This window comes from Vicia villosa, unplaced genomic scaffold (assembly GCF_029867415.1).
Source record: "Vicia villosa cultivar HV-30 ecotype Madison, WI unplaced genomic scaffold, Vvil1.0 ctg.005701F_1_1, whole genome shotgun sequence".
NCBI classification, from domain to species: Eukaryota; Viridiplantae; Streptophyta; class Magnoliopsida; order Fabales; family Fabaceae; genus Vicia; species Vicia villosa.
In genome coordinates, this window is record NW_026706665.1 from 1 (window position 1) to 15165 (window position 15165).

General features: G+C 34.1%; 2 protein-coding genes across 2 annotated transcripts; both read right to left on the minus strand.

Annotated features, from left to right (window-relative positions):
* Positions 1 to 1527: 1527 nt before the first annotated feature.
* LOC131642726 (SAGA-associated factor 11-like) lies at positions 1528 to 5261 on the minus strand. Its single transcript, XM_058912945.1, has 4 exons — positions 4983 to 5261; positions 4636 to 4705; positions 2202 to 2513; positions 1528 to 2007 (listed from the first exon to the last, which is right to left on the minus strand). Exons 2-4 carry the CDS (start codon positions 4678 to 4680, stop codon positions 1819 to 1821), a joined length of 546 nt encoding a protein of 181 aa, XP_058768928.1. The 5' UTR covers positions 4681 to 4705; positions 4983 to 5261; the 3' UTR covers positions 1528 to 1818.
* Positions 5262 to 12305: 7044 nt separating this feature from the next.
* LOC131642727 (uncharacterized) lies at positions 12306 to 13156 on the minus strand. The gene is made up of 2 exons (XM_058912946.1): positions 12562 to 13156; positions 12306 to 12487 (listed from the first exon to the last, which is right to left on the minus strand). Exons 1-2 carry the CDS (start codon positions 13154 to 13156, stop codon positions 12306 to 12308), a joined length of 777 nt encoding a protein of 258 aa, XP_058768929.1.
* Positions 13157 to 15165: the final 2009 nt, after the last annotated feature.

Consider the following 15165-nt stretch of genomic DNA (forward strand, 5'->3'; position numbering starts at 1 on the left):
CTGTAATAAATTTTTAAAAAGTATTTTTCTTTCGTGTTTAGTCATGTAAGATGCGAGTCTGGCAACTTACAAGAACCTCGAGTTCTATTCTTATTATCTGAACCCTTCCTCCAAAATATTGTGTTGGAAACTTTCTTGTTTTTCACTTTTCAAATGCCTTCACTTGATTCGTGGAGCTCTAATTTGATTTTTTCTTTTCTCTCTCATCTTGACTTTCACATCTGTAACCAATATTCCTATCTGACTTCCTAATAAGAAACAAATTTATCTAAGAACATGTCACTCCACTCTTATATGAAATAAGATGCATGTCTCTTTTTCTAAAGCATGTATTAATTATAGTTAGATCAAAAGCCGTCACAACTCCATGATGGATTTACCCTCCGCATTTACCTCCCTGAGACCATACTCCTCATGCACGCCCTTAAAATCTCTTGCTACGTTTCCTACACGATTTAGATCTTCTCCTAGAAAAATCTTCTCTTTGGGTGATATATCCTAGAATAAGCCTTCTAAATCCTCCCAACATTTACTGTAAGGTATTTTGATAACCAAAATTGAGGTGCGCCAACACTAATAACATTAAAGGTGTCTTACTCCTCTATAAATTACACGGTTGTGATATGATATTCTACTCTTTTCACATCCACAATATTCTTCTTTGACTACTTGTCTACAAAAAATTTCACTCATTTCTCAATCTAACATTATTGGTGTACCAAACTGAAGACCCGATATGTCTAATTTTTTTCTCCCTTTCAACCCTCCACTCAGTTTCAAGTTCAAAAATTAATATTACTCTCAAGAGCTAACTTCTTTACCCACATTTGTTCACGAAAATAAAAAACCCTTGTTTATTTTTCACGGCATTCAGACAGCAATGTTCTGGTCCTTGCTCTTTTGACGTTGTACTCGAGCCATACAATGTGTTGCTTCCATGTCAAAGAGACAACAAAGTCATAGAAATTTGACAAAACTTTACATTGATTATCTACTGCATAACACAACTATCTCTTTTTATCCGTCCTTAGAACCGGCTATACATAACAATGATTTAATTCTTAAATTAAATTAAAAATGAATTAATTCTGCCGAAAGAAAAACAATGCTATGTGGTCAGAACACGAACTAAAAGTAGGACTCGGTTTAAATAAATCAAAATATGTTACTGTTTACACTTTACTTAAAAAATATACCAGCAAATGAAATAATTTTGTTTACAATAAGCAAATGAATAATTTTAAAAAATATGTATTTAGGACATGTTTTACGCATTGATAAAGCATCATAGTTCTTCTAGTATGATACTCCTATGGAATCTCAAAAAATGAAATAATGAAATTCGTTTCTTTTCATCATCAATCTGTTGTAGTCTAGTTGGTTAGGATACTCGGCTCTCACCCGAGAGATCCGGGTTCAAGTTCTGGCAGCGGAATTTTCATTAATTTTCATCATTAATCACATTCTTTTACTGATAAATGGTGCTGCAAAAACGTTGGTGAAACTGCAATCATGAATATTGCAATTGAAAGTTATACAAATTAAATGGTTCTATAAATCGATCATTAATATTGCACTTTTTCCCCTCAAGGGAGGAGTACGTTGGAATAGGAATGTGATCAACAAAATTACAATGGAACTCATTGTACAACAAAATGTTATTCTTCTATGAAACTCCAAAGCTAGGCAACATCGTTGATGTATACACAGATAAAAGCAAAGGCTGACTTTATGTCAAAATTGATAGAGAAATACTATATTCAAATACACATATTGATAGGTTCTCCCAGCAAAAAAAGCTTCATACATCACACTAGTTCATGGCTGAGTTGATCCATTTGAGTGCTCATCACCTGCAAAACTAGGGTTTCCATTTGCCGACCGATTCACGCTACTATTGTTGCTAGATTGATTTGAATATCTGGAAGCAGAACTGCCTCGTGAATGCCGGTTCTGTGCGCCTGACCCTGAACTGCTCCTTGTTACCTTCAATCGAGCCTTCCTACCCTGAGTTGGTTGGGGCATTAGCAAAGTCATAATGTTAGAGTTTAATAAGTATACACCAATTTACACAGACCTCTAACAATATCTTACTATGTAGATTGGGGAGCTTAATCTTATTATCTCAAAATAATAAGTACTGAGTACACAATATTGAGAAAATGATCACCATATTCACAATTCAAAAGTAAGAGAATAACCTTCCCCATGCACTTTTCTAAATGAGGAGCAAACTTCCCTGCCACGATCGACCGGTTACAATTCATGCATTGGAATATTTCATTTGCTACGGTGGGATGAGTTTGTCCGAATATGTCAACCACATACTTGCCATTTGCTTCATTACTATTACTAGGATCAGCCAATCTAGCCCTGGCTTGTGCTGACAACTTCAATTCTTCGTCTTCTTCATCCAAATTAGCATCAAGCCCCAGCTTGGCTATTCTATGACACTCTGATGCCACATCAACTATAATGGAATCAAGGAGATCGGAGAAAAAGTGAGATGAAATCTGCAAAACATTCCAATCGAAAGTATAAGAGAAATAAGTAATTGAATACTCCTAATCTTCCAATTCAGACACATAAGTAGCTATTTTAGGCACATGCACTTGAAAAAATTCACAAAATAGAAAGAAGTGTAATTTACTAGAAAGTTAGACTACTTAGACAAGCATATAGTACCATTTGTTGTGATTCATTTATTTAAGTTAACAAAAGCAGGGGTGAAGAATGGCCTTCACGATATTTCACTTCGTTAAAAAAAAATTAAATTGCTGCTAATGTCATTCTACTGGTTCTAGCACTTTTCCCTCCCCTATTCACCCTCACACACCTCTCACACTACACAATCTCTTGCTTATTCCTTCCAAAACCAAAAAATTAATAAGTGTCAGTAAGTTTCCATGTGACAATAATGTCTAGTTTCTTTTCTCAGCTAATAAGTGTCTTGTGAAATCTCAAGTCTCTAATGCCACCTTGCTTGAATGATTCGTTGGGAGTGATGGACTCTATGAGTTTCCATCCATAGCTCTTTCTAGCAATGATGACAAGCCTCACCTGCTATCCTCTTCAGTTTTGTCAAAATAAACATGTATCTAGTTTTAATTCTGTTTTTATCAGTTCAAGTACATCTACTATGTGGCATCTCAAATTAGGACATCCTAATACACACTTAAAACTTGTATTACATGATTGTAATATTCCCTTTAAAAATAAAGATAGCACCTCGTTTTGTTTGGCTTGTTGTATGGGTAAAACCCATAGATTGCATTCCACTGCATCTCAAACCACCTACTCTCATCTATTTGGAACTTATATATATAGATTTGTGAGGACCTTCTCCTAATACCTCCATTTTAGGTTTCAAATACTATATGTCCTTTGTAGATGTCTTCTCCAACTTTACATGGATATATTTTCTCAAAACTAAAGCTGAAGCTATCTCTACATTTAAACAATTCCAAACAATGGTGGAACTCCAGCATGGTGTCCCCATTAAGGTTCTTTAGTCTGGTTGGAGAGGGGAATTCAGGCCCTTTACCAAGTTTTTAATTTTAACTGACATAGGTATTGTCCATAGGGTCATATGTCCTCGCACTCATCACCAAAATAGTGTTGTTGAGAGAAAACATAGGCACATAGCTGAAATGAGTCTCACACTCTTAAGTCAAGCCACCTTACTGCTCACCCATTGGGATTATGCTTTCTCAACAATAGTTTATCTCATTAATAGATTGCCCTCATCCTCTATTGCAGTACTGTCCATATCCTTAAGATAAAAGCTACAATTTTTCATGTATTCTGAAGTACAGCCAAACAATAGAGGAACAATCTGATGAACGCAGAACTATTCTTCTTTTATTAGATTACTGCTCCCATATAAACTCAGAAGAAGAAAATATGAACCTCAAAGCATCATAAAAAATGACATAAATATATTACATGTTAACAAGAGACAAATAAGGGTCAGTTGATACTTTGTCCCAAAAGGGAATAATGGAATACTATATTAAAATCACCATAAAAATCTCCAAACTAATCAGAGCTCAGTCTCAATCGAATGAATATGATTTAAGTGTATGTTTGGTTTCGCGTTTGGAACACCTAAAATTGATTTTGAATGTGTAGAATTGATTTTGACGTGCTTGATTGCTTTCGAGTAGAATTGATTCTACTTGAAGCTAAGATTTGTAGCTTTTGAATCTAAACGTGATTTTTACACTGAAATTTGTTGTTAAAGTCAGTTTTGAAGAAATGTATCTAAACATAAATCACTTTACCTTCAACTCTATTTTAAAACTTGAACCAATTTTATAGAATCAATTTATTCAAATTTAATTTTCTTCACCGCAGAACCAAACACATGCTATGTGGGGAGTACTTAAGTGACTTGATTCTTCCTATTGACAACCAATTCATAACGGAAGGTTCATCAAGTGCTTGAGTGCTTATCAGAAGGTAGTTACAATCGAGATTTCATGAAAAATCGGGAAGGGGGAATAAATAAAATCATAAATCGTGGAATCGTAATACTAATTGTAAGAGTATACAAAAAATTCATAAAACTCAGATATATGCATACAAAATAGCGTTAGTAAGACAAAGAAAACCTTAAATCACTTGAGATCATACCTGAGACTGCGAGGACGATAAATTATCCTCGTCCGGAACTGACATTACTTGTAAGTAAGGTCTTTGGGTCCTAATTAAGAGGCATTACTTGTGAAAGTCAGAAACAAACGCAGAAGCTTATGGGAAACGATAAACAAAAGAAATCATAATTACCAATGAAAACAATATTGAAATTTGCAGGAAAAGTAGTATATGTATCTACATGACTTGTATAAGTAAAGTAATGAAAAGAATGTATTCTTCACAGTTTTCAATTTCTTTGATATATAGATAAACAACATTAGAGACGAAAAGTAAAGTAATAAAGAACCAAACAGATACCTAATTCATCACCGAAATATTCATACCTATTTTATTAATCGCGCCGTCGTAGATCGGAACCTAGAAATCGCGGGGTCGACGAGCAACTCCGGCGAGTTTCGCGGTAATTCGAGTTAGAGCAACTCCAATTTGTTCATTGCGCCTTTTTTTTTTTTATTCTTCTTTTGATGGATCTGCTGGGCTGGTTTAAAATTAATTGGAGTGGGTTTGGGATTAGAAGTTTAGAACAATTAAAACTTCCGGGCAAATTTTACTTCGAGTCCCTCTGGTTCAATCGTGTAGAAGGAAATGGTGGTAAAGGAAGGGAGAAGAAGAATTTTAAAACTAATTTATTTTTTATTTTATAATTTATTATAAGAATGACGATATATATCATTTATAATTTAAATATAGATTATTAATGAAATATAATTATATTTAATATTTCTAATTTGAACCTAAGTTATAACTAAATATAACTTAGTTGTTTCAGTGGTGATTGGCGTCTGCGAAAGATATATTATAAAATATTTTGTAAAAATGTAACGAGAATAATATACAATTTTTTTCAAAATTTAAAAAATAAAATAAATTAAATGTATTTAATAAATAATAAGATGAAGATATAAGAATAAAAGAAATATAAGATGAATATAAAATTTGTTCGAAATAGAATTTTTAATATTTTAATAAATTAAATTTTTATTTAAATATATAAATATTGAATCAAACTCTCTCATTTAAAATATTTTCTCCCTTCTCCTTCACTACCTTCCGAAAACCGTCAACCAAACAAACTCTTAGTGGTGAGCAACCAACCCTTTATAACTCTAAAATGACATACATGTGGTATGAATTTCAAAATTCGAACGCCCCTATTACGCACCAATTCACATCATTAGTGGGCCACCCCATTTTTCCAAAAATATATTCGAAATTTGAACTGCAAATAGAATTCAAATATTGGAATCCGAAAACACTAAGCGGGAAAAGAAGAGAAGAGATAATAGTGAAAAACACAGCATCCACACATGGGTTAGTATCCCATGTGTGTGTATTTCTTTGTTGTTATCCAACAAAGAGGAATAGGGTTAAGTGTGTGAAAAACAACAAAAGAAAAGAAGAGAGAAGAGTGAAAAAAGCAGCATCCACACCAATTCCCCCCAACCTATTTTTAGCTCCGACCAGTCCCACAAAATCGAAACTTTCTCACAATTCAACAGTTGGGTCGTCTTCAAATTTTAGCGCAGTGTTTGTCACTCATAGGAGTATATCTTGACTGGTGGAGATCGGATTCTGAGCTTTCTAAGTTTATTTGTCGAGTCCATTTGTGAGGTGCGAATTTCTTGGTGTTTTGGGGTTTGTTTGTCTCTCTTGATTTTTGTTGTATTCCACGATTGATTATAGGTCTTGATGATGTTTATGCATGTCTCTAACTAGTGATAGAGAAAATCGTGTTTGTACTCATTGTTGATAATAGTGGAGATATTAAGTGGTCTCATGTGGTTTTTGACTCCTAGTTAATGGAGGTTTTCCTACGCTAAAATTATGTTGTTTTATTTGATGTGTTTTGTTGGTTGTCTTTGCATTTGGTATTTGGGAGTGATTTTGTTGTTGAATTATTCTGTTGTGTTTTGGATCTCCTCCCAACAAGTATTATCTAGAGTTGTGGTTTAATTTGTGTAACAATGGAGACTAACACATCTAAGATGATGAGTTTGAATGATTCTAACTATAATGTTTAGAAAGAAAAATAGAAGATTTGCTTTATCTGAAAGGTTTTCACTTGCCAATTTTCTCTAGTGAAAAATATGACGGAAAGAGTAATGAAGAAGGGACTTTGATGTATAGACAAGTGTGTGGTTATATTCGTCATTGGGTGGATGATAATGTTTTGAATCATGTGAGCTCGGTTACTCATGTTCGCTCTCTTTGGACCAAACTTGAGGAGTTGTATGCAAGAAAGACGGGGAACAATAAGTTGTTCTTGTTCAAGAAATTAATGTCATTAAGGTATAGTTATGGTTCATCAATGACCGATCACTTAAACACTTTCCAATGGATTCTAAATTAATTTTCGGAGATGAATCTTACTTTTGATGATGAAATTCAAGGTTTGTGGCTTATTAGTATATTGCCTAATTCTTGGGAGACTTTTAGGACATCATTGTCTAACTCTGCTCCGAACAGTATCATCTCGATGAATTTGGCTAAAATTAGTGTGTTGAATGAGGAGTTGAGGCATAAGTCACAAGGTTCTTCTTCATATTCTAAGGTATTGGTTACCAAATATAGGGAAAGACACTAAAGTAAAGGTTCAAGTAACCTTTGGACATCACGTGGTAAATCACAAGGAGGCTCTAATAGATTCTCTAATATTGAGAGTCATCATTGCGGGGAAAAAGAGACACATAAAAAGATATTACCGAAAGTTGAAAAGGAAAAAAAGAAGAAGAGCTACAACAACGACAAAATGGAAGGTAACAATAATGAATATGTTTCTATTATTGATGATTTCTTTGATGTTTGTGATAGTTGTGTAGAGAATGTCAATCTATCATGTGATGAGATGGATTGGGTGGTTGATAGTGGTTCTTTTACTCATGCAACTTCGAGATGTGATCTTTTTTCAACTTACGAGACTATTGACTTTGTAGTTGTTCGTATGGGAAATAATGGGCAAGCTAATGTTATCGAAAAAGGAGATATTTGTGTTGAAACTAGCAATGGGACTACTCTAATTCTCAAGGGCGTGAAACACATTATGGAACTTCAATTCAATCTTTTATCCGTTGGAAAGTTGGATAATGAAGGATAAGATAATTCACTTTAAGACAACAAATGGAAGTTAAAGAAATGCTCATTGTGGTGCTAAAGGAAAAAAAAATTCGAACCTGTATATCGTCCAATTTGGGGTTTCGAAGTGCTACATCAACAGTTATGACAATGATAGCTCATCCAAATTATGGCACAAGCGTTTGGGTCATATGAATGAAAAATGTTTGAGCATTTTGGCAAAGAAGAATGTGTTGTATGGTGTCTCTGATGGAAAGTTGAGAAAGTGTTCGCATTGTTTGTCGGGTAAGCAAAGGCGAGTTTCCTTTATGTCATCCGAACCAAAAAGGAAACTAGAAGTGTTGGATTTAGTACATTACGATGTGTGTGGTCCAATGAATACATGATCACTTAGGACTGCATATTACTTTGTGAATTTCATTGATGATTATTCTTGGAAAACATGGGCTTATACCTTTAAGATGGAAGATCAAATGTTAGATACATTCAAGTCGTTTCAAGCATCGTTTGAAAGAGAAACGGGGAAAAAGCTTAAGTGTATATGAATCGATAACATGGGAGAGTATGTTGAACCTTTCAACAAGTACTATCAAGATCAAGGTATACATCATCAAAAGTCTCTTCCAAAGACACCACAATTAAATGGGTTAGCCGAAAAAATGAATATAACTTTGGTGGAAAAGATGAGATGTTTACTTTCTCAATCAAAGTTTTCGAAATACTTTTAGGGAGAAGCATTGAGCACGGTTGTACATCTTTTAAACCTCACTCAAAGTTTTTTTTTTGAAGTTTGATGTTCCAAATTATGTTTGGAGTGGTGAAGATGTTTCCTACGACCATCTTCGGGTGTTTGGGTGCATGGCTTATGTGCATATTCCGAAGGATGAGAGATCAAAGTTGGATGGGAAATCGAAGAAATGTGTGTTTGTTGGGTATGGACTTGATGAGTTTGGGTAACGATTCTTTGATCTGGTTCAACAGAATCTTATTCGTAGTCGTGATGTTGTATTCATGGATTATTATTCCATTGAGGACATTCGACAAAGTGGAGAATAAAGATCCAATTTTTGAAGATGAAGAAATTGAGACAGATGTTGGAACAAGTTTGGTTATGCAACTAACCCTTGAGTTTTGATGATAACAAGTATACAATGTAAGAAGAATAATTTTGTACTCTAACGGTTTGTTAAGTGTGCAGGATCTGATAATTAGTTCTAGACTCTGGGCTACCAAGTTGTGGACTCAAGACTAGTGAAAGTTCTGCTCTCTAAACGAGCAACTCTAAACTTTGGACACCAAACATACTCTGAACCAATGACAAATACAAGATGTATTTACAAGTACAACTGCATCTAAAAATATCATGTCAAATTGTCAAAGAATCTTATCTAGAATGACTCTCATTCAAGACTCTGAAGTCTCAATTTTCTCAAAGCTCTGAAGACACTCTGATCAAGCTTCAACAAATTGTATCATAAGCCTCTGACTCAATAAGTTAACAAAAGAGTGAAAGTGACTTTGAACTCTAATCAAACTTCAACAACTTATATTCAGAAGTCTCTGACTCAAGATGTTATCATTGAAGGAAGATAATGTGGAAATATTATAATAATACAAAATCATTATCCTATATGCTACTCTGCAAAAAGGATTGTGCGTCTGTACCAACTTTATCAATACGTCTCATCCTTCCTCTCACTGCTGCTAGCGCCACTCTACTATTATGCATCAAACATTTTCATACAACTATGATTTGTGAAATTCCAACTTCGCCCTCCAACGAATATTTTCATCATCTATATAAAGGATATCTTAACGCAATGGAAAAGAAGAACCACAACGCACTTAAACAAAAAGTTTAGAAACTACACAAAGAAGAAAGTAGTTGTTATCTTGAAAGCTTTATAACTTTTATTCTTTGTAAATCTTATTGTATTGAAATTATGTGTATCATCTTTCTAAGAAGCACTTTATAAACACAAACCCTTGTTATATTAACCAGTTGGTTAAATTCCTTGAGTAATTTAGTGTTTAGTAAGATTACTCAAGAATTCATTAACAAGTTGTCTTTGAGTTGATTTTCTTAAGGGACTAGAGTAAAGTCACAATCTCTGAGAAGACATTGACAGGTAGTCTTTGTGGTTGTATTTAAAGTTTTTGATTAGTGAATTAAGTACTTGTTGATAAGGCGAAATTATCTTGGTGGATGGACTGGGGGTAGCCTAGTTAACGGTGAACCAAGATAAAATGCTTGTGTTCTTTATCATTATTAGCATTATGTTGTTTGTATTTGGTTTAGTGAAAAATCTTTAAATCTAGAAACACAATTCAACCCCCACCTTTCTTGTGTTTCCTTGAACCTTCAATAGCCATCGGAGCTCCGATTCTGGTATTGATTATTATCAAACACTTAACTGTTTTAGATAAAGATCTAGTCCTTGAAAGACAATGGAAGACATTCCACTTGAAAATAACAACAATGATAAAATCTTGTTTATGCTAAACCACTAGTTTTTTATGGTGATAAGTTTGACAATTGGAATGATAGAATAGAAAGTTTCTTCTTGGTTTTGATGTTGATCTATGGGATATGCTAACGGATGGTTACACACATCCTTTAAATGCAGATGGTGTCAAACTTGAAAGAAATACTATGAGTGATCAACAGAAAAAGAACAACAAACATCATCATAGATTAAGAACGATTTGTCGTGACGCGAAAAATAGTCAAGCTTAAGGATCGCTCCAAATACAACAGAGTCACCACCAAATTTTATTTATTCCAAAGGTAATGAAAAATATCAATAAAACCCTGAAAGAAAAGAAAAGTATGGTCGTCGCAACCAAGAACGGGTTTGGAATTCAGTTATGCAAGGGGAATGTACTAGCACCTCTTACATCTGTTGTACTTATCGGGACTCATTTAGTTAGTTTTGCAAATGAGTGTAGTGTGATGTTATTTTAAGATCTTCTACGTATTGAGGAAGAACAAGACAGAAAAGGAATTTAGGTTTTATTATTGTGCTCGTCAAGATTTCAAAATCATGTGTTTGCGTATCCTCAGGTGCAATGAGAAAATCGGAGTTTCGTATTTCATGATAGAAAACACAGATTAGTTGGTTGCTTTTAAGGAGTGGTGATTTACACATTTCAAATGGTTAAACCTTTGATTGCCACTCGCTTTTAGAGGTTGAAATATTTGTTTATTTTGATTCGAAATGGCTAAAACACACTCATTTCTGAAAAGGTTTTCAATCTTTCGCAAGGGTGAAAATGGTTTTATGAGTTGAGTTAATTTTATGTGGAGACAATTATCTAAACAGGGATCTTTACAGCAGTGTTCAAATACTCGGGAAAGGGAAGAGGTCTACACCCAATCACCTTCTTTTTCATCCAAAAAACTTATTATGAAAAGTGTGAAGCGAATATAGTGATTGTTCCTTAACGAAAGACAAGCATTCGTACAGTGAGTTCTACAGCAATATTTGAATGCTCAGGGAAGGAAAAGGTCTACACCAAATCAATCCTTTTTCGTTTCATGAAGGAACGAGCTAAATTCGTTTAATTTATTGTGTTTTATTAGGAAGAAAAATACCCAAACATTATTACACGTCATGGGAGAGGGGTACATTTTGTCAGATGGGGATATAATAAAGCGATTAAAATACAAATCCATTAAACACATAAACAAGTGAATTAGTCATTTAATCAATTAATTACAAATTAATTAAATTAGTTAATTAAGCCAATAAAAATTAATTAGCAAAATTAATTAATTTTTATTAATAAAACAACTAATAAAAACACTATTTAACTAAACAATTAAATGTAAACAAAAAGAAATAATAAAAAAAAAAGCAAGGGGGTCATGAACCCTATAGCTATAAGAGTATCTCCAATGGTGCAATTCAATTTGGGGTTTTTTGTGGGACTTATTAAGCCACATCATCTTGAGCAACTCTCTCAATTTTCACTCCAATGGTGCAACTATAAAGAACTCATATTCGGTCCCAGATCTTTACTTTATATATTAATATTTTATTCATATTAAATTTTATTTGATTTAAAATAATAATTCAAATTATTTAAATTTAAATTAATATAAAATAAATAAAATTAAAATTAAACATAAAATTTAAAATGATAATTAAAATTAATCTCAAATACATGACATATAATTAAAAACATTAAAAATAAATAACATAACAGAATTACTCAAATTTAATTTTCATCATTCTCGTGTCCAATGTTCCCAAATATGCTCGACTAGATCTCCTTGAAGTTGGCGATGAACTTGTTTTTCACGAAGACTTGCTCTTCTTTGTAATCTTATTGCAAGATTCGAATGAGGACCATTAAATGTTTTAGTTGTTGAGTAGGTGTCATCTACATTATCCTAAGAGTAATCAAAATCACCTCCATATGTGTGGCGTTCATCTTTAACAATCATGTTGTGCAATATGATGCAAGCATATATGGTATGCTTGAGGGTTTCCATATGTCAGGCACGCGTTGGGCCACGTATAATTGCAAATCGAGATTGGAGCACTTCAAATTCCCACTCCATATCCTTTCTAGCTGATTCTTGAAGTAGTCTTGACAAATGTAGCCCACTTAGAATATATACAATCCGCTAAATAATACTTCATATTATATGACGTTCCATTAATTGTATAGTTCATAGTGGGAGCATGTCCTTCCAAAAAATCGTTAAACACATTTGATTGATTTAGCACATTAATGTCATTGTTTGAACCTGCAATACCAAAAATGCATGTCAAATCCATAAGTTTTTTGATGTCACTGCTTCAAGCATGATTGTGGGCTTACCATGATCACCTCGACAAAATTGTCCTTTCCATGCAACAGGATAATTTTTCCATTTCCAATGCATACAATCAATGGAACTCAACATACTTGGAAAGCCACGTGACTCTCCCATTTGTAAAAGATGTTCAACATCTGTGTTGTTAGGCTTTCTCAAATACTCTTCCCCAAATACAACATTCACGCCCCGAATGAATCTTTCTAAGCACTCAATTGAAGTGCTTTCACCGATTCGAACATATTCGTCCACACTGTCAGCGGGAGACCCATATGCCAACATACGAATAGCAGATGTGCATTTCTGCAATGGTGAAAGACCCATTTTACTAGTTGTATCGACCCTCATTCGGAAATATTCATCGTGACTTCCAAGGGCGGCTACAATTCGAAGAAACACATGCCGATGCATTCTGAACCTTCTTCGGAATTGAACATCTGTGTATACTGGATTTTCTGAGAAGTAGTCATTGAATAAACGATTATGCGCTTCTTCACGATTTCGATCTATCACTTTTCTTCTCTTTGGCCTAGAGGAACTTCCAGATTGATGTTCCTTCTCGAGCATTGACTTTAGTATTTCTTCATCAGCATTGTCCATAAATTCTTCTTCAATCAAGTCTCAAAAGAGATCATCTGAACTGTCTGAATTCATTAAAGTGAGTGAAGAATGAAAGAAGAATGAGAGAAGAATGAAATAAGAAGGAGAGAAAAATGAGAGAAGAATGAGAGAAGAATGAGAAAATAATGAGAAAAGTGGTCATTTATATAGTGATATATGAATAACGGCTAGTTTGAATAACGGCTAGTTTGAATAACAGATAATTTGAATAACAACATAATATTTATTATAAATTAAATTGGTACTAATGACCATTTTACATAGGTGTTGATACATAACAAGTACTACATCTTTTCATCATAACTAAAGTCCATTTTTTTTTCAACTTATCACAATATTTTTCATGAATATCTCGTTGACTATCATTCATCATAGAAGTTTCTTTCGAGGATAACTGCATTTCCTTATACTCCATCTCGTCCTCCTTACATTGAGCTAGTCTTTCAATTGCCACTAATCTTTTATTCCATGTATCTTGCACAACATTAGAAGGTGGTTCAGATGAATTTTCCTTTGTCTTACTGTTAGCTGAAGATTTCGTTGAGCAAATATATGTGCTTCGAAGGAGTGTATGATCGAAGGCAAGGTGGTTACTGATGACCATCTCTGAGGAATATAAAATGGCTACTGATGGCCATGTTTCGATAGCAAGAAACGTCTAAGTTTTTTATGAAGGTGATGGCTACTGAAAGCTATTGGAAGGACATATCCTCGAAGACTTAGACAAAATTTATAAATTTGCTTAAGTATTATTATTTAGCGTGTTTGTTAGTAAGTGTTTATTAACATACTGCCACGCGTCGAAGATGGACTCAGGCGGGAAGATTTGAAATTCGAAGATAGTTGCGTAACTGCTTATTCACAGATGTCATCGCTGGAAGTTCTTATGAGAAACGTGGCAGCGGATTAGCGTAGGGCCGTTATGGTCGAAACTAGTATAAATAGGAGTTTTTTATGATAGAATTCCGTGTGTTCATTTTGTACAAATCACTCACATATTTACTCAAGTATCAAGCGTTAACGAGAACGAGTTCGCTGAGAAAATGTACGTATGACACCACCATCTTAATACATGAGTATTATCTTTTATTGCTTTTCGTTTTCGAATATCTTTAAATTCTTGCATTCTATTTACTTCTTGTCATTTACATTACTGTATCTTTACTTTCATGTTATTTACTTTCATGTTATTTACTTTCATGTTATTTACTTTCAAGATCTTTAACAGTTTTATGTTTTAAGATTCTTTACATTTAAACAGAATTGCATGTTACGTTATCTGCGTTGTTTACATTTTAAAGTCATAATCACATATAATCAAGTCATCACTAAAAGTGTATGTTTTCAATCGAATAACATTTGTCGAAGACAACGAATCATGAACATGGTTCTAAAGAATATTGATAACAATCTAATTGACTATGTGTCCTAGGATCAATCTAGTCGATCCTGCGAGTAACCAAATCATATTTATTATAGTTTGGAGGACTAGCGGTTGTTTACCGGAAATCACCGTAAACAAATTGGCACGCCCAGTGGGACAGTGTCGAACGGATTGTTTTAATCAATTGCTTTGTTTTGTCTAGACAATATCAAGACCTTGTATGAACCTTAGGAACGGTAAATTAACAAACAGTGCACAACCGGTTCCCAAACGAAGGTACAACAAGAAAATGGCTGTTACAGCCAGTGCAGGGGGTGATCAAGATCCCTCACAAGGCACAGGATCAGGAGCGGCAAATTCGAATTCCACTCAAGGAACAAGGGATACAACGGGTCCAAATGGATCGAGACCTGCAGATAATTCCCAGTCGGTGCCTGAAAATAATACAGGACTTTCAGGGACTTTGCCAGTTTCAGTGTCAACAACTGCACCTTCGACCACGAGTGCAGAGGAAGTATTACCGTTTCCCTCAACAAATGCTGCGAATAACTTGTCTAGTCAAGGCACGAATTCAACTTTCGAATGGAGGCCAAATCCTCCATAC